The sequence below is a fragment of the Spea bombifrons genome, chromosome 1, assembly GCF_027358695.1.
Source record: "Spea bombifrons isolate aSpeBom1 chromosome 1, aSpeBom1.2.pri, whole genome shotgun sequence".
Lineage (NCBI taxonomy): Eukaryota > Metazoa > Chordata > Amphibia > Anura > Pelobatidae > Spea > Spea bombifrons.
This window is the reverse complement of record NC_071087.1, coordinates 120672744-120693554: the sequence shown is the minus strand read 5'-3', so window position 1 is coordinate 120693554 and position 20811 is coordinate 120672744. Positions and strand designations below refer to the sequence as shown.

The 20811-nt window shown below is 41.5% G+C and overlaps 1 protein-coding gene across 9 annotated transcripts in view; it reads left to right on the top strand.

The window, feature by feature from the left end:
• FBRSL1 (fibrosin like 1) overlaps positions 1-20811 on the top strand; it is a 228666-nt gene that overhangs the window by 55085 nt on the left and 152770 nt on the right. For all 9 annotated transcript variants that reach the window (XM_053471388.1, XM_053471396.1, XM_053471412.1 and 6 more), the window contains exon 2: positions 14901-15101. In XM_053471388.1, coding sequence (XP_053327363.1) covers positions 14901-15101 — 201 coding nt within the window. The remainder of the gene's footprint in view (positions 1-14900; positions 15102-20811) is intronic.

The following is a 20811-nucleotide window of genomic DNA, read 5'->3' as shown; positions in this document are numbered from 1 at the left end:
CGTGATATGACAAATAATCTGATGTATGATAATAGTCCCCTCATACACTGGAGCATCACATGAACTGGGAGAAGCATATAGAATAATCGGGCTATTTCTTACGCTCAATACAATAAGCTTAGTCTATTATTCTATTCTGACTTTGATTTTGTACATGGATGGGGTGTGCTGAACAATGTGCCCTTTTCAACCATCCTTATACCAAGTCTGGGTGGTAATTATTAACTAAATGTTAGGCCACTTTTCTTTAGTTCGGGAGGCCTGGTTCAAACATGCTTTAATCAAGTGACGATACTAATTGGGTCACAGTAGCCCGGCGTTTATGACGAAGGCACAGTTATACATCATCCTGTTGCCACGCTACACTTTATCATTGTAATACATCAATTCATATAATAAATTGCGCCGCTAAAACAAGAGCCTAATAAGATTAACATCTACCATCAATTAGGAGTTACAACGCTGGCTTTTGCAACTGAAGAGGATCCGTAAGTGAGCAATAAGCGTTACAAAAAGCGTGGATTCCTGTGAGGGATGTATGAAACGTGTTTGTGTATTCAAGCTACACCAGTTACTGGAGACGAGCTGTCCTCCCGGACTCCAATCTGTAACTTGTTCTGTAGTGTCTACCCAAGGAGCCATCTTCACTTATACCTCTCCAGTTTACTGTACTGGGAAGTCGGTTTCCAAATCAAAGCAGCCTTGCGTTCCTGTTTAAGAACAAAGCCGAGGAAAGCGTAAATGGAGTAGACACAGGAGGAGAATGATTTGAGGTTTGCAGATGGGGTTGGGTAGCCTCCTGGCTCCCAGTTTATATCTGGCATAGACTCGGCACAAGTCCTCCGATCCGTGCCTCTTCCCTGATGGCTCTCGCTGGTTAACAGCCGTGCATTGATATGCACTCGCTAAAGCCAGTTGCAGCCGCCAGCACACTTGACATGGAGAGGCCTCGTTGTGCTTTCCCTCCCATGTGGGCAGCAGGTCAGCCCGTGAATAGGAGCTGAATGAGCAACCCCTGTGTCTGCCCTCCTCCCCGTCTCCTTTGGACAGACACAGTAGAGAAGGAGAAGCATTCAGGCTACTGACAGGCATCCCAACTCCGGCAATCATGTCACCCCCACAGGGAGCTGGGCGAGCTCGGAACAATGTCATGCTTTGTAGAACGCTTTTAAAATGAGCACCATGAAAATGTTCTTACGGATAGAAGAGCAAGAGGCAGCGGAATCTGCCAGTGTAAAAAAAAATGTATAATAATAATAATTCAAGCCACATATATCCCAATAAACAAAACCGTAACAATGAAAGTACAAGTGGAGACGGCGGAGCATTACTCTTATTGCCAGGTGTATGTTCTGTACAATGATTCACATAAATGCCACCCAAATTTTCCTCCCCTCCTGTTGCAAACGGCGTGCTGCGAATACAGTGATTAGCCGTCCACGCGTTTACCAGGAACAGAGAAGGAAGCGCGTCATTTCGTTTTCTCTTTATTTGTGCTTTTGGAATGACAGAGGGATTATTTGATGCATTTTTCTGCTTCTTAAATAAATGATTATTGCCATTTTCGATGCGTTTGCCTTTTAGTTTGAGTCTAGCTTGCTATCATTTCCCCTTCTTTGTGGCTTCTACTTCAATGGAGAAATGGAGCTCTTCCCGGATTTGGCAACAGAGAGAAACATTGTGGACATGAATTGTGCCTTAGAGAAACTGAGCGTGTATCCTTATGGCATCTCCGTGAAATGTTTCTGCCGAGAATTAGGTCAGCCCTCCAGGGAAGACATACCCTTCAAAGCAAAAAGAACAGTCCTTCAATTGCTATGTATTTATGAATCATGATTAATATTTCTCATTTATATTGATAAAGCATACTATAATATTTATTCCCGGAGGAGAAAAAACCCCACGCCTTAAAGGGAGGCGTCCGTATTTATTTCTTTATTGGCCCAAGCGGTGACTGCATTTGGAGAAATCTTCTAGGTAGATGGGGTTAAAGAGAGAGTTTGGCAGGGAGCTGGGTCGGCTTCCTGATGAATGCAAGTAGCTATGGGCACCAGTTGGATGTTTCCGTTCCAGCCAAATAAATACTTTCTTTCTTCCTGAAAAATGTTCTTTTTGCACTTCTAGCTTTGGAATTAACCCGTCCTTTGCTGGTAGAGCTGAGAGTCCAGTCCCGTCCCCCTAAACCCCCCCTATGAAGGATATACTAAGAGGATTTACAAAGAAGGCATATGCCGGAGAGGCTTTGAGTGCCAGGAGCCCTGTCCCTGCCTGGAATGAATGTGTAACCTTTGATCTGCCTGTGATGGCTGTTGACTGTGGCAACCGCCCATTGTTTGGAAAGGATTAAGAAAGCGTGTCGGAGCTCTTACAGCCAACTTTGATTTCTGAAAATTACTCAACTGCAAGGAGTAAGCTTTGGCTGTGCAAATGCTTCTGGACGTGTTTTCAGTTTCTTTTTTTTTTTCTCTCTCGACTGGGAAAAGTACTTGTGAATATATTGTCACTCCTGCAGCTGAATCTGTTAGAGTTTTCAGCCATGCCACTGATGTGAGCTGCTTCCCTGGGCTCTAGGGTAACCTGCGTGTATTATGTGTCTTTCTCTTTATATGTTACTTGCTGTCTCGTAAGCTAGCACAGTTGTCTTACTATTTCATTTCAGAAGACAATGGTCTTCCCTATGTAGAGGGGGAGGTATACTAAGAAGGGGTGGTAATAGGGGCACATGATTGGAAGATTTTACCGTATTTTACCGTACCGAGTATAAGACTACCCTGATTATAAAACACCCCAAACTTTGGATCCTTGAAAAAAATCAAAACCACTGTTTTTGCCACGCGCTCGTACGCACCCACGCTTACACTCTGCCACGTCCCCGTACGCACCCACGCTTACACTCTGCCACGCGCCCGTACGCACCCGTACGCACCCACGCTTATACTCTGCCACGCGCCCGTACGCACCCGTACGCACCCACGCTTACACTCTGCCACGCGCCCGTACGCACCCGTACGCACCCACGCTTACACTCTGCCACGCGCTCGTACGCACCCACGCTTACACTCTGCCACTGCTACGGTGTGGTAGTCCTGCTATGCAATAATTCACTGTGCAGTTCTGTCCCTTCACCATGAGACATTAGTGAGATAGACATTGTAGAACTGTGGTTCTCCAGCAAATAGGGGAAAAAAAAGTTTAGCTTTCAGGCGTGGTTACTTGGAGCTCCAGAACACCCTAGACAGCATCCTGCATTGCCTAATCAAAAATCCGGCACGACCAACAACCTTAATATAACCCTGCTGTGGTTTAGCGAGAGAAAAAGAGTATTTTCCTAAAATTGGGGTCTGAGGGTAAACGTGGTCCTGAGCGTTTGTTTGGTTTTCTTAGTAATGGAACACAGAGAAACATTTGGAGAAACTTTAATTGGCTCATAAACATGCGCACAATAAAACGGCAGCAGTAAAGAGCGAAGCCGTAACCATCGCATGTCAATTACCTTTGTCTCCATGATGTAGAATGAGGGTTCTGTGGGGCAGCACACGGGCAGCTAGCGCCGTCACCGTATAAAGTAACCTGTAGCGCTCAGCCTGTCCCGGAGGGCGCGACGTGCTTACTTAACAAAGAAAAGCGCTGTGCCCGAGGATTGCTTTCTGCTCCGCTGACCCTGGTTATTGTGTGTACATGTGTACATGTGTATCGTGACATTCCTGGTTCAAGTTCACTCGCTGAGGCAGCCTTGTGTACAAAGCAGAGTCTGTATTACACCAACGTAAACACGTAACTGTCCGACAGGCCGCACCAACGGCACAACAATCGGACCTGTGAGCAAAGCGCTAATTCATTACTTAAACTTTAACCCTGTACACCCTGGCGGAATAACAACACGGGCAGTGCAGCAGCACGGTAAAATGTCTAATGCTGGAAAGGTTTTTTGTTTTTCCTTTTATATATCTCTCTGTTCCTGCTGTCACTTTAGACTCCATCTCGCCGCACTGCCTTTGGTTTGTCGCACGGCTGTAGTCGGAATATATTTTTTTATTATCATACAAGCATTTATACATTTCTAACATGTTGATTTAGACAGCAGATCTTATTTTAAATATACTACAGAGTTCCTGCCATCAGGTAACCCCAAGAAATAATGACTCTTCAGATGAGAATATCTTGGTGAAACCCTCCTAAAACACTGATAACTTAAGCTCTACTACTTACTGCACAGCATTAGTGTGTGTTTCCGCAGACACGCTGCTTTATCGGGAAATATGACTTTACAGCGACTTATTGCGCGTCAGCTGTTTAAGACATTTTGTGTTGCGTTGTAATGAAGCCAGTGAGTGAACCATGAAGGAAAATTCATTAATGATCGTACGAACGCTCACTATACCCTCATGGGTTTTTATCTACTTCAGCAGTGTTACTATATATTATATATTATAAGCACGTGTCACCATGGTATAGCCATCATAGAAGTTACATAAGACATGTAATGTACTTCATACGCAGAAAAAAACAAAAAGCACGTCGACCAGCAGCTTCTGCCAAAAGCAGAGAGATTTGGTCAGTAAATCGCCGGGGCCAGCGCCGAGGCTTTGGTCATCCTTTTGTTTCTGTCGCACAGAGGGACCTGGACGTCGGCCAAACCCGCAGGCGCTCTTTGTACGCAGTGCCTATCACATCTGCTCTGGAGAAGGCCGAGTATATCAGCCGTCTGCGGGGTAACGCATAGCCAGCGCTACCTTTAGCGCTATTACCGGAAATGCTCGTTTAAGTACCTGTTTAGTTACACTAGTATTTTATTGCATTAATAGTACTTTAAGTATTTATATACTTATTAAGATTCCCTATATGAAGAGAGAGGATCGTGATGGTTGACCTTGTTGACTGTTCACAGGGTCTTTTGACTGGGTAGCATTTTTCTAAAATCCTTTTAAATTTTAAACCTGGATTGAGACTAAAATGTTAATGAATTCCTCCAAGCTTGGGCATCTAATGGAACCTCCACTAGGGTACATGTGAAACTTCTAGGAGAGGATCCTTACTTGGATAACCAAGATGGGTCCACACTCTGTATTATAAATATATATTCAATATAAATCTTTCATCTCTGAATAAAAAAATATCCATGCCTAAAACAATACATTGTTAGGCAACATTATTTTAGCATTTTGAGACTTCTTTAGAAATTGTAAAATCTTCCGAGCGTGGAATTCCCAGGCTGTGGTTTGGTATTCCTTTTATAACTCACGCCTCAGATTTTGTTTGCGTTTATCTGAGGTTGGACATGTTCTGTGTGTTTATCTGCTGTGTACACATACGACGTCTGGGAGGCACACAAGATATTCACGGCAAAGTCTCTATTTTTATCCTCTGGGTGTAGTGCTGGGTCCTACGACACATGGTCAGATTTAGTAATTAAATCGGTGGATACTAATTTTTGTTTTATTATAATCCTTACCCTGTAATAAGCCCGCACGGGGTAACGCGCTAAATGCCGCTCACCTACGGCACGCTTTTATCAATGTTTTATGCGCCTTGTTCATAGATAGCAACATTGGTCACACACAGCCTGGGTTAAGGAAGGGCCTTGAATGAAAATAAAAAGAAGAAAAGGAGAAATGATCTTGTAGATTTAGTTAGGTGCCTCGTCTCAGTCTTTTTTGTGTACAGCGCGTCTCGGTTTTTAACTCATCAGCCAATGAAAGCGTTCTAAGCAGAGGCAGAGTGTCCTTGCAAAAGTCACGGCACATGGGTTTTATCGCATTAAATCCATTTTAATATATAAAAATGCATATTCCTGATTGTAACGGACAGCTCAATCTCCGTATTACCCAGAATGCTCAGCGCTTGGCTTTGAGTGCGCTGATTGATGGTTGGAGACCCGAGGAGCATATATGAAATCTGTCATTATGACATTTTTTACTTATGTCAAAAGCTTTCGATTTGATGGAGACTGCCCTGGATCTTGTGTTATCTTTGTTTTTATTGTAAATACTGTCTCCGTTATATATATACAGTTTTATTATTCACAGAACCCAATTCTATAGAAAAAGTACTTGTTATGTTATGTACATGAGCAAGGCATATACAATAAGTCTATTAAAAAACAAGTGCAAATCAAACTATTTGTGCAGCCAGAAGAGACGCCTGTAAAAAAATTAATAAAGTGAAGATGTAATCAGCGGTCCCTCACCAGTGTCTGCCAGACGCGTGCCGGAGATGTCTCTCCTGCAAGGTGTCGTCACGGGAGCTCTGCTGTCCTAAAGTCATTTATTTCACAGATAATGTAAAGAAAGAAGAATGACTTCATGGCGTTTCCCTCTTCATCTGTTTCTATATTACTACGAGCGGCGCTGTGTTAAAGAATTGCCACGTTGCTCATTCCCACCCGTTATATGTTATATGGAGTCGGTAGAAGGTCTGGGGAGGTCTCCGGCTATCGCTCGAGCGTTCCTCTACATGTTGTGCTCTGCTGACTGGGTTTAAGAAATTAAGTATAATCAGCCGAGTTCAAACCACTAATAAATGTCAGGCATCCATTCCGGTCTCTGATTTGCTTCCAGACGCAGTCTGTTATTACGTGCTGTAACTACAGAATTTATAAGAAATAACCTTAAAGCACTGCGTGGCTTGGCGGGACGGTGTTCTTACCTTTCCAAGTAGTGGTTTTGTTTAATCGTATTGCAGCGTGCAGGATTTCTTCATTCATGAAAAGCTTGCTGGCCGTGCTTACCGAGCGAGTGCTGTCCCGTTATTATGGCTCCTGTTCCAGTGTTTGTCAGATTATGCCCTATACCGTGTATGAAATATATATACGCTAGTGGGGCCCTGCTTACCTAATAAATCAGGTTCTTACATTTTGAATGTATTGTGGGAAGCTCTCTGTACGTTTTTGTTACTATATAAATAACTATAATAAATTAGCTCCTAGGAGGTAGCAGAGTTCTTGGATTGGAAATGTAGGAAATTGCATTAATCTATCACCGTTGTCATGGGATTTTACACCGTTACAATTTTGGCCCATTTCTTTCCTTCTTATAAATGTCTGTTTTTTTTTTTTTTCAATTCTCACAGCAACAACCTGTCAGTGCCTGGTTTTTTGGTCACATGACAAATTGAGCATTCCCTGATAAATGATGAATAAAGGCAGTTTATTGTTTTTGAAAATGGTTTGGGCATTCAGCAGTGCTAGGGATGATTTGTGGGATGCTGTTCTACCAGCTGAGTAGGTATATTCCCTTAATTTAAATGTGAATGGTTTTATTCCAAATAGCACCTCTCATCTCCATCAGAATATTATTGCAGCCGCTATGCAACCTCTGCAGTACGAAGCTGGCCAGGCGTTTGATTTGTGACTTCCAGATAATACATTCATGGAGGATAATACGGTTAGAGGAAACTGACAGGCTATGCTCAACGCGTAATGCCTCATTTTGCTTATTGATTTAGTCACAGAAGACCCTGAATACTGATTTGGCCATCAGAAAGGGAAGCCGCGAATTGTTGTATTAAGGCTGCGTCTGTAATGACGTAAGCTCTGGATCAGACGTATATCCATGTTTGTGACTCGCTATCGCTGGATTGCTTTAGTCGCCAGCTTTATGGCGTCCATCTGGCAAAACTCTCCAATTACACTCAGTATACCAATGAAGAACGCGCGCCCCCCCAAGTGCAGATTGGTACCCAACGGTAAGCTTGAATCATTGCCTCCCCAATGGTAATGGCATATTAGAGTACTTTATAGGTCATTTGCTTCCTTTACATGGAGGGTGGAAAATAAAAAGCCCCTTCACCATAGCGGCCCCTCACTGTCTGGTTTTGGATCCAGTTGTGGCCACTTGAAGCAGCCAGTCACTAGCAGGAAAGCGCTCCTCTTGGAATCATTGTATAATACTATTTTATTAAATGCCAACAAAGTACACAGCGCTGTACAACTTAACACGTACATAACAAACATACATTAATACATACAGAGACATCAGGGATTGAGAACCCTACCCATGAGCTTGCCATCTAGCCTTAAGGTACCTTCCTGGCAGGAATGATGAGCTTCGAGGGCCCTACTCGTGAGTTTACAATCTTGAGTAGACTTGTGCGTTCAATTAGTTTAATTCGTCCGAAAGCGAGGAGGGACCCAACTAAACGAGCTAAGCAGAGAGCTCCAAACTTTCATCCGGTCGCTAATCGTACCACAGCCTGTCGGTGCTGAGCCGGACCAAAAAAATCACACGAGGTGAACCCGTAATCCTATTTCATATCAAGATCAGTTTCTAGTGCTAAACTAATAACAAGCCAGCGATTCTTCACACCAAATACCGCTGTGTAATTTAAACCGCGCACCTTTTGCATGAAAAGACCTGAAGCAATAGAAAGGGTAATTAACTTCCGAAGAAGATGTGTTTGCTAACAAGGTGTGAAAGCCGTCACCATTACTCCATAGATTTTTACAGAAATATGTATCCAGACGAGTGCGTTTAAATCTTTTAGTGCTCAGCAGTGATTATTACGCTGAACGTGTAACGATAAAGTGGCAAGCATGCATGGACATTGAAAAGAGAACCATACAAAACCAGCGGAATTGGTTCTTCTTAAGCTATAGATTTAATAATATATATCTGTATATGTTTAGACAGGTGTGTAAAAATGCTGTAAAGTAGAGTGCTTTAAAAATAGACATGTTAATAGGTATACCTATCATTTAACTAAATGCCAAGTTAGCGAACAGATGAAAAATCCAAATCAAATCAATATTTGTGTGACAACCCTTTGCCTTCAAAAAAGCATCGATTCAGGGATTTTGTAGGCATATAGTTAGGCGGATGAATAAACAATTATATCAAACGGGTCCTAATGATCAATTTAATATGCAGGTAGAAACGCATTTACTGAGCCGGGCAGCAGGTTCTATAGAATGTGAAATATTTGGCTGTAGCAGAAGGCGGTTTGTTGGCAGGCAGCAGTGAAGATTCCCTGCACGTTTGGGGCTGCGTTTCTGTAAATGGAGTGGGGGATTTGTATTTCTCAGATTGAGGCGACCATTACTTCGGACCAGGCGGATACTTACCCATCATGCAATACCATCATAGAGGCATCTCAGGGCCCCGGATTTGTTCTGCAGCATGACAGTGACCCCATTTAAGACCTATCCTCAGCAGAGGAACAAGGAGTCCTGGAAGTGATGGAATGGCCCCCACAGATCCCTAATCTCAACATTCAGTTTGTCTGGGATTAGATGAAGAGAGAGAAGCAATTGAGGCACCTAAATCCACAGATGAAGTGTGGTTTGTTCTCCAAGATGTTTGGAACAACCTGCCTGCCGAGTTCCTTAAAATGTAGCGTGCGAGTGTACCTAGAAGAATGGGTGCTGGTTTAAAGGAAAGGTTGCTCACACCAAATATTGATTCAAATTGGATTTTTCTTATGTTCACTCGCTTTACGTTTTGTTAAATGATGAAAATTAACATTTTTTCACACCTGCCTAAACCTTTTGCACAGTACTGTATGTGTGTGTATATATTACACACACACACTTTTTGTGCAACAATATTATTTCACTTAAGTCAAACTTCATATACTGTATACTAGCAGTTTCTGCATTGTTATGATCCGAGTGTATTATGGGGACTAAACATTGACAAGCGTGCCATTTCTTCTTCCATGCATACGTGTTACATGCATGTTCATGTTATACTCCCTTTTGTTTAGTTCTTGGTGTAGATGAAGTGGTCTGCGAAGGATTTAAACCCGCTGCTCTGTGCCCCTCTTCCCGTCATGTAATTGGCAGCTGGAAGTAGTATTGATTGACTGTGTACACAAACCGGTGGCAGCCACTTTCCCCATTCATACGACTCATTTGGATGTTCTGACACTAGATTGTTACAGCAGTTTGCCAACAGCTCCTGACCTGATACATATTTAATAATAATGTGTAATCTGATCTTAAAACAGACTTGGTTAACTGGCACTTGACCTACTAGAAATCAGCCGCCTTTAGTAAGCACAGACATACAGAGGGACCTACGGGAACCTTTCCTATTTCATACATACATCTGTCTCGCCCTCCTCTCTTCCTCGTGTATATTTAGATCAGTATGATATTTGGCCAAATTAAAAGTGTAATAGAGATATAATATAACATCTCCATTAGTTATTTCCTGAAACACCCATTACCTCTAGTCCTTTTTGGTAATTTCTGGTTTGGCCGTCTTGTTTTTCCCCTGAAATCAGTATGCGCTGCCCCCCCCCCTTAATTATATCTCCAATCCTGTTTGCGTCCTGGACCTCAGTGGTCTTATGGCTCTTTTGAATGGCATGAGCCCTGACCACCTCGTTGGTAGTGTGCAGCTGTTAGGAGCATACTGCCAGCGTAATACATGAGTACATAATCGCTATGGACAGATACTCTGTATTCTGACTGCAGGCACACAGGCCACGAGCTCTAATGCTTCATGCGCATTGATTTATTTCTGCACTATGTACATACAGTAACCGCTCGTGGGACATTATCATCCTATAAATATACTTTGCATACAAACAGCTATTAATACAAGGATAAGTGCTGTAAACATTAACCAGAATCTCAGCTGCAAGCTTATAGACTAATTAGTGCAGTGGGAGCGTTACATAAAGATAATAAACGGGATTTTTTTCTAATTTAATTAAAGCTGCTGTCTTTAGTAAAGCACAGTTGGGGCTGTTTGTGTTTAACCCTGCTGAATGCTACATTGCGGGTACAAATGTTCCTGGAGACAACATATTTTGAAGTCTTCTACTCTACGAAATATGACCCTTAGCTATATGGTTTGTATTATCTTCAAAATTTAGGCTGCTAGGAGATGGATTTCTCTCGGACCCACTGCTGGGTTGGGTTCAAAAGAGGAGCCACTCATGTCTGTATAAAAACAAAAAATAGCGATTTGCGTGCTTAGTGGTGTCCATCAACTGTAGGTTAAGAAACAACACCTTTTTGAACAATAATGCAGTCAGGGGATAATTGGCTGGACAAGAAGACCACGCAAAGAAGATGTAAATGGAAGAAATCAGCATGAATATAGTCACCAAAATATACTAAACAAAATAGTATCTAACGTTAAAATATACAGCATCCACAATTTCTCCAGATCCAGCCTCTGGAAGCAAAGACCTTAAAACATCATCTTTTAATAAAATATCCCAATGTTTTCCATTAATTTTATTTGATCGATTTATTGTAATAAAATACAATGGGGTTCTTTTGTTGGTCTTCCTATCCTCATATTTTAATAAAGTCTTCTGCTAAAAGTTGTGACGAACACGAATCCACTCAAAATATGTGGCTTGTCTTGTACACCACAATAAGGTGTACAGCGTTGATATAATCACATATATTATGAAATTATTATTAAGTAGCATACTTGGACATACGGTCCTCAGCACGCCATGGAACGTGGTGGCTAGGGGAGGAGGATAAGAAACTGACCCGGGGCAGCAGGGCTTCCCCCTCTGGTGACTCCAGTTCAGACCCTTGGAATTTGATGTTAGTGAGTCCCGTACCTTTTGTGTAGCCCTAAGCTATATTTCAGTGATGACCTTATGTCATGTATGACCTTTTTACATGTAAATATAAACATTGTATATGGAGATTTTTGAGAGCATACTACTAACCATTTTGCTGAGACATCACAGCACTTTACCCAAGCTGTTTCTGCTTGGAGACTCCATGCCAGCTGCGGTTGAATGGTCAAGAGGATTCTACCCTACAGCAGGAGATATCTCCCTGGGATCACTATTTGCCCTGCCACATGATATTAGGAAGTACACTGCTTGTTTGGTATATAATCAAACATAGGATTTTCAACTTCAGCTACATTGCTCGTAATCAGACATTAGCTACCAGAGGGCATCAACCTCCTGAAAATAAAGTGCGGAATTCTCTAAATCCCTTTTTGACCGTCCCCATGAACTACTCTTAGAGGGATAGGACATCCTAATGGCATGCGTTTCTGTAACACTGATCACTGACGCTCCTGCTTTGCATTAGACAAGCTGGGAGTTCTTCACAATTTTATGGTTTCGTTATCATATTAAATTAAAGAAATCCTTATGTGTTTGAGCTTCTATAAAAAATATCCTATGTTTGTGTCCTGCAGGAACGGAGGTGTAGTAACTCAAAACCTTTAGTATTTGGGAAGTGTTCTGATGCTAGGGCACTCGCGACTTACATTAATGAAGGAAGATTCCTTTATACAGTGTCTTGGAGGATTGGCTTAAGTGGAGCTAAGATTAGGAATGACGTAAAGTTAGGCTTTTTGAATATCCGAAGGCTAGCTAGCTCCACATAACCGAGCTAGCAGTTTGGTGGGTAACCTAGTACGCTGAGGGACATTAAAGTGAGCATCAGAAAATGAATGAAATGGCACAGCTATTCCCAAATGTCAGAATTAGAGGATACAACGCTTTATAACTGAACAAGTTTCTCTGAATGTCGTATACAGTTACAGGGACACTCTTGTAACACCCGGGTGATGCAGTCTTTTCCTGTATTTCCCATTGTTGAAGCCTAATGGAATATTGTAGGTGGCCACCTCTGCGCAAATAGAAGCTGTTTCCTGAATTGAAAAGGCTGCTGCTGTTCGTACAGTTATGCCAGATGTCAGAGAATCTGTCCCCTTTCATTACAGGGCTGCCCTTGACATAAACCATGTCCTGTCCCTCAGCGCTTAGGTTTCCTGTTTTGATCTCTTCCTCTAAGCTTTGATGTAATCCAGTTTTCTGCACTCAGTAAATTGATCTCCAGCCACACAAAGCAAACATTGTTCTGGGCACCATACATGTAAACTGGTCACCTACAGTGCGTAGAGAGGGCTATGGGTACGTACCGCTGTATGAATAAACATACTGGTGTATTTGGTATTGTAGCTATTAGTACACACAGTATGTTTTTACATATTTCAGGACACCTTTCTCCCTTTTTGGTACCGGGCCAAGGAATCATGAGAGGTTTATTAACCCTGCGTTTATTGTTTTTTCTTGCTAGATAGGAAGCATGGAATTAATCATTTGTGTTAGTACAAGCTTACGTGGCTCAAAATCCCACCATGAAAAAATAGATTCTGTGTTACCAAAGCCAGCACAGACCTGGGTGGATTTCCAATAAATAGTATAATATTTTAAAATGTAATCCAATTACGCTTTCATTTGTTCTGTACGTCTGGTCCACAGAACTGTAGAATCACAGAATCATGGCACGTGGCTCCACATATAGTCCATATTTCTTAGAGGAATCATGAGAATGTAAGAGACCTCAAGTCCTAGAGAAGGTTGTCAAATGCCAGGCCTCAAAGGATTATAGTTCATGCTTGCCTTGGACACAAGTGAGTTAATTAGTGGCAAGCATGTTGATTGAGCTGCCACTGCTTATGTTGTGGTACCCAGAGAATCTGGCACTCTTGTTCCAAAGGCTTAGGGTCAGAAAACAGAAGAGTGTTACAACTTACTAGTGATGTTGACAGGGGAGTTGCGTCACAGGCTTCAGTGATGCATCTTGGAAAAGAAGTGTGAAGTTGCATGAGATGACCTGGCTGTGTATTTGGTGTAGACAGAGGAGATGCTAGTGCTGGGAAATATAAGTCTAAACATAATAATAATGGGCATTTGAATGCAGACATATATTTTTAGGACATTATAGCATATCTGGCTCAACTCTCCACATCTGTTCTACCGGACAGTGGAACCGTGCACAAGGGCAGCAAAAGCATCATTAGGTGGCCGCTCTCGCCTTTAATATTGTGTGTCTGCAGGCACCGTTGTTACGCTGTTGGAGTGACAATCCGGTTTTCTTTAATGCCTCGGCTGTTCTCAGGTAGGCGGCCGTAGTAATGAAGTTCCAGCAGTGCCTGGATCGCTGGACCGTTCAGCAAGTCTTAACCAAGGCTCAAAGCGCCAGGTGCCAGAAGACCACTCAAGTTGAAAGGTGCTGTCTGTGGCACTCATGGCCTTACTAGGAATACGTGGGGTGTAAGGGGTTAATTGGAATAATCTTATTTTGACAGCCAGATTAGATTTCCGTTTGTTTGTTCCTTGGTTCAGTGAAACGCGTGCTTGCTATACACGTCCTCCTACATATTGGAACAGAAGCGCATGTGGTCTGTCTCATGACAAATGTTTGTGGAGCACATTTCATCGTGAATAAACTTGCTCTGGGCATGTACTCTGCTTTGATTGTTTGCTTATGAAGCATAAGCAGGTTGTTGCTCTTGAGATTATAACACCCCCTTTAGGGTGTTGTAAAAATATTGTGAAATGTGAAATATTACTCTCTATAAGCAAATATACACGCAAACAGGTTCGTCGGGATACTTTCTTATTATATATTACTATTATATATTATTATATTACTATTATATATTTGATAATATGGATGCTGCCGTGAATATTAATTTTTTGGACTGCAGATACATTCTTGATGATCTCATGTGCTATCTGTGCTGTATGTGAGATCTCTCTCACATCAGTTGTTCTTTCTTAGATTTTTGTTCCCGAGTATTAACTGCATACATTTCAAACTCATAGTTATTCTTTCTGCCCTGTTTAGCTTGATAAAGCTGCCAAAGCCATCCCAGTGTGTCTGCGGTGATATGATGTATGGGTGTTTACGGATTTACAAGTTAGCTTAAAGCCTTCATTCATTCGCTCACCAATTGATGCTTGTTTGCTAAAAATACATTTAAATGTCTGCTTTATTTCAGTTGTTTTCTTTTAGTCTTGAAGTGCGTGTCATGTAAAAGAAACAATGTTTATCAGGGTGAAAAATATGTACAGCTTTATGGAACTTGATATAGATATTGATCAATAATGTTACTATTCTTTTTTCCCAGTTGTTTTTTATTAATTTTCTAAATACATCGCATCCAATTCTGTTTCTGCAGAAAGATCTATCGTTAAAGCCGCCTGAACGGAAAAAGAAGTTTGAGAGGCACCCGGCTAAGAAACCCAGAGGATTGGGGAACTATATATCGGCAGAGCCGAGTGAGAATGGACACAATCATGATGCAGGGGGCTCCGAGCGAGAACAAGAACGGGGGAAAGATCGCTACAAGAAAAACTTCCCCCTGAAATCTTCCAATCAGGTACCGCTCGACATCTCTTCACCTGGTCCGATGGCTTTGCTTCAAAACACTAGACTCCTGCATGCATTAATCCTGCCATTGCTAGGATGGGGGCTTGCTGACAAAATCCCCCTTTGGTTTAAACCAAAGTCCAAACTAAATGAGATAAATAACAGAAAAAAAATGTGTACTACATTAGCTGTAAAGTCTTGTTTTCGGTTTCTTGTTCTAAACAGGCGGCTATTAAATTATTGATGAAAACAAAGTGGTTTGGCTGTAGAGTGTGCAGGTTGCTAGATTTTCTAAGGTACTTAGAAGCAGAGCAGGCTGGTGCCATCTCACGGTGTTATGTATATGTATGTATGTGTATATATATATATATATATATATATATATATATATATATATATACATACATACATACATACATACATACATACATACATGTGAAGAGCTTGTAAAGCGAAGCTCATTGTTCTCCCCCACTGTCAAAATGGTGAGTTATTTGCCAGCCCAGTAAAGGAGGAGTGAGAGGGGGGACTGCGGGGTCTCGGGGAAAGGAGCAGCAGCACGCTGTGAAGAGGACACAGATGGCTGTCTCTTCTATTGCAGCAATAATCTGTGACTGCATTAGATTCACAGCTGCTCGCCCAATCCACCAGGGGATCCCACAGCACCGAGTGCAGAGAGAAGGGAAAGTCAAAATCCACAGCGAGAATTAGCGTATTCCAAAGCCGCCTCTCCATCACAAGGGCTCTGCCTTCAGTATCCGCTCTGCTGCCGGTGGGCACCTTATATGCCGAGACGCTGTGGACACCGGCAGCAGAGAGAACGAGCTTTGCTCTTTGCAATAAGCTTAGAGGCTCTCATTAAGAATAGAGAACTGAATCCCATTAACTCTTCGCTATGCAGACCACCTTTTCTAGAGGAGATATTTTGGAACACAAAGGGTCAATGCTGTTATACTTTGTTCCTAATGCCTGTTAGAGGAGGCTATAAACCCCCCCCCCCTGTATTTATGTGATGTAAATGCAGATCAAACATGAGATCAATGTTTGTGTATCACAAATTGTATTCATTGTGTGACATGCTGCTGCCATGTTCTGGAAAAGTACGAATTCCGATACCAACACATACATAATGTCACTTACAGTGGGCCCTGGGGATTGAAAGATGTATTCTCCAACTGATGCTAAAAAAAGGGGTGTTAAGCGTGACACATGTTCTATTCCGATTTAAAAGCTCAAATATGATTACATCACCATACGGCCCTTAAAAGCAAGACACACAAACAGTAGTTGCCAGCAAATGTTATTGCCAAGTTACTGGTGGTTTTTGTCTCTATCTAAAAGGGTGGTTGTTCAGAGTAGGTCTCATTGATCGCAGTTTCTTGCACCGGGCCCTATGACATGTATTTCAGAGAAGGCAAACACTGTTTGCGTCACGGGTGTGCGTCCGATTCGAAGCATGGATCCTGTCGTATGATAAGCTTATTAAAGAAATCTAATCGGTGTTTATCGTGCTGCGGTAATATGGCTTAAATTACTGCATAAGTACAGATGACCTAAGTGAGGGATCCTGTTAGTTTTATGCATTTTGGCTGTTTCCAGAAGTACTGCTATAAGATCCATCTGGTGAGTTTCTAGCCTGATTGTTAGTAAAGTATTTAAGTTATTTCATGGTGTATCAGATCCAGATGGGGCTTGCTAGTGGATACGTTGTGTAAGCTAGAGGATTTCGCCCTCCTCATTATTTTACCATGCTTTATACCTAGCGTTATGCGTTTTATACTTGTCACATATACCGGTATGTTTCTGGAAGTGTTTGGGAAATTGTCTTGTTGCTGTGATGATAACGATGTGGTTAATGCAGTGGCATTTTGTGGTAATTATTCTATGGAGCTTTACCAACTAGTGGCACATGGGACAGAAGATAGGTAGTCATTTTCACTCTTGGGGCTTCTAGGTATGGCATCGTTTGCTGGGGTGGCATAGTCTGGGTAAAGTTATGTAGCTCCATCGCTATTACCTCCGTAGTTTAGTACATACCTTGTTATAATTCAGTGCTTAGTACCCTGCCAAAAGCATCATTTTAAGAAAATGTTCCCTTCTGATTTAGAATTGTGTCCTAATAAATTCCATTAATGAACTTGTGAACAGGGTGGATTTTGCGCATGCTTCAATATAGCAGGTTTGCTTCATAATGTGAGCAACTTGCCTTCCATCTAGATTGTAAACGAGGCCTAATGTAATACCTGATGTATCGATTTGTCTTCGCCTACTCTAGTCTTGATATATATGTATTATAAGAAGTGCTGTGTAAATTACTGGCGCTATAGAAATACAAATTATTTTATGTGATGAGGCTAAACTTGTTTTTTCTGTGGTACATATTTAGTACAGTTGTAGTTATCACACTCATGTAGGTCCAAAGGGTATTGTAATCTGCTCTCCATATACAGCTGCTTGTTCCTTAGGCGTGTGCGAACCATTTTATTACACCGATAAGAATGCCGAGCACTTGTGTGACGCTTGTTAAGGATTACTCCCGGTGTTTAGATCCTTGTAAAAATACAATAGATATTATATAATGGAAGTGTTGCAGCCCGTGTTGCATTCTATGCTCCTGGAACAAGTTCTTCCCCAGTGAAATCAGGATGTGGATAAGGTCAAGCACTCCGGACAGGAGGTGACCCCCATTGGAAGCCATACGGATAATAATCTTACCCTTCCTTGTAAACTCCTTCCTCCACATTTCAAGTTCTACAAGACTAGACAACAAAGAGCCAGTCTCCGGTTTCCTCACGGTCTACGGCTGCCTTGGGTTAATGTCCCACCTTTTGGTGCAAGCTTTAACTTGTAGTTTGAAGTTCAGCACATGAGCGTCAAACGGTATCGCCAACAATCGACAGATCATGTACGACACTTGGAAAATGTAGCTTTTAGGGTCTGTCTGGCGGTTTGGTTTCATCATTAGATTTAATCACCGCTAGAAGTTATGCTTTTATTTGAGTGATCCCCCTGCGTGTTCATTCAATGATTTTATTTTCAGTACTAACGGATAAGCTCTATAGAATAACATAGGGGCTTTTGTGGCGTGATATAATAAAGCAAGAATTCAGCCCAGTAATTATAATTTGAAACACCTATATAAGGCATAAATGTTGGGGATTCCGTCACACTATACATATACATATATCACTCAGCGAGTCCTATATATTTTACATGGCTATATTGCTTACCAAGGAGCTGAATCAGTGGGACTGCACTGCGGTTTAACCCACTGAGATTCTCATAGTTGGGTGATAGAAATCTCTGAAGGTAACAAACCTGCCCCTTAGAGATCTAGTAACTTTTGTACGAAAGGCTTTATGATGATCCCTTTGTAAACATTGGCTGGGTAATTAGCGGATCAAGGTTACACTTCAGTTTATTGCACAAAAGAATTCACTGCACCATATAAATAGCTGCTGTAACCATATAAACAAGTGACGTTGTTATGTATGGCACATATTGCAGGGTTGGACAGATTTGTATTTGTAATGCTGTTCCAGGAGGTCATAAGTAGAAGTGGCTAATTTAACCTGATACGTTGGCACCATGTAAATAAAAGTTAATCACTTGTGACAGAGGTGGGCTCATTTAACCTCTTCACTTATAGCATGTAGAGAGATATGCAAGTGTGTGTGATTTATCATAATTTCTAAAAAAAAAAAAAAAAAAAAAAAAAAAAAATCAGAAAAATATAGGATGTGTTTATGGTGCTAAACCGCCTTATGCAATGAAGTTTTCTCCCCTTTCCAAAAAATTAAGGGCAATGTAAAACATAAATAAAATAAAAAATCAAGTTTACATAAAAAATGTATGAGAGAACCCCAAAGGGATCAAGCCATACGGCTCTGGGCACAGTGCAAAAAATAATAAATATATATATTTTTTTTTTTTTTTAAAAAAATTATGTCCCCCTTAGCCTCACCACTATACGTAAAAAATGATATTTATAAAATCAAAAACTACAAACCCCTCAAGCCAGTAGTATTAAAAAGATAATATGGAAAGGGTGGATGTGGCCCTCTTGAACATAAAAATATGTGGGGTATGACTGTAATTAGTAGATGGTGCTGAATATAAATTGGTCATTGTTAAGCTGTGACACCTACAGTATACAAGGCACTTTAAGCAAAATTGCAGAAAAGTATAGTTTCTCTGCTATCACTAATAGTTTTATGTATTTCTCCTTCTGAACTAAATGATGTCGAGTGTCCTTTGAAACGCTCCTGTTGACTGGTTCATTGTCGTGCTTCTGATTGTGATCATTTCCAAGCTTTGCACCGCAGCCACTCTTCTACATAACCCGGCCTGAGATGGAAGTGAAATGATCTTTATGTATTTGTGTAGATTTATATGTGTTCAGCGTGCTATTCGCCATCCCCTGAGAGATGCGCTGCAAACAATCCTATGTCACGATTGCATCAGGCGCTCCGTGTGTCTGCAGCTGGTGAGCCGGCAGGTAATCAGCCCTTATTTACTGCAATAGAACATGTCTTGGGGGACTTGGGCATGGATAGAGGATCTAATGTGATTTCATTGCCAATTTATACTTTTTAACGCACTTCTTGTAATATTTCCATGTATTTTGGCTTTAGTTTTTATATCATTTCCAGCAAGCTGTATAGATGTACGTAGATGAAATTCTGGGGCTTAAATATGATGCCGTTTCGTGTACACACTTGTGGCATAGTGGTATGTATAAACAGAACTAGCGGCTTGCATAAATAACCATGTGATTCCATGATTTAGGATCTGGCAGATGTAAGACTGACACTTAAGATGTGATTTCTTGTATAGAAACCTGACAAATATTTACACACAATATGCACCGCGATTTACATGGTGATTTTGCACCATTTTTTTCACAGACCAATCTTTTTGGCATTTGCTACAAGACAAGTTGATGTCAGTATGTTTTTTTTTTAGTTTGTGGTGCCTCTATACATAATGTATCTTATCATTTCTGGTAATGTTAAAAATATTGTTTTATTCTTGGCTAAACCCTTGGGGTGCTATACATCAAACTTCATAGGTGTACACAATATCTATATGTTTAACAATGAAACTGCAGAATAAGATCAGTCCGATGATGATGATAATATTATTAATAATAATCACGAGAGCCTCTTTTACTCGGTGCAGCTTAGTATTCACAAATCATTGCGTGTGATTGTGTCTTCTCTGTCCGAAGACAAACTGCTGCGTTCTGCCCCAGAACTCTTTCCCGAGATGTCTGATAATCAGAGGCGGCCGGGGAGTCTTCTTAAGTCTACATCATTAATGCTTTCTTCAGACCTGCGCCTTTTAGCGACGCAAGGGTTATGTTTTATTGCGGGTTTAATGTATGTTAATGTGCATTATAGAGGCAGGAAGAAAGAGGATGGGGCATAAAAAGCCTTTTTGTGCCCTGCAAGTTAGTGTCTGAAGATCTATACATATAATTACGCTGAATCCAGTAAAACCAGGAAAAGTGTTAAAACGCCTTGAGAGTTCAAGGTTGGCGGAGCGGCCGGCTTCCCGGTGGCGTCTGTATACTTAGCAGTTAATTCAGTGCTTGTTACATGGCCGGCTCCCCGTTGTCCTCTGTCATTCCTTAATTAGCTGCATTCCGGCTCTCGCTTCTCATCACCTCCACTCACAAGACATTCCAGCTAACCTTTTAGTGAGGAAAGATTATGTTT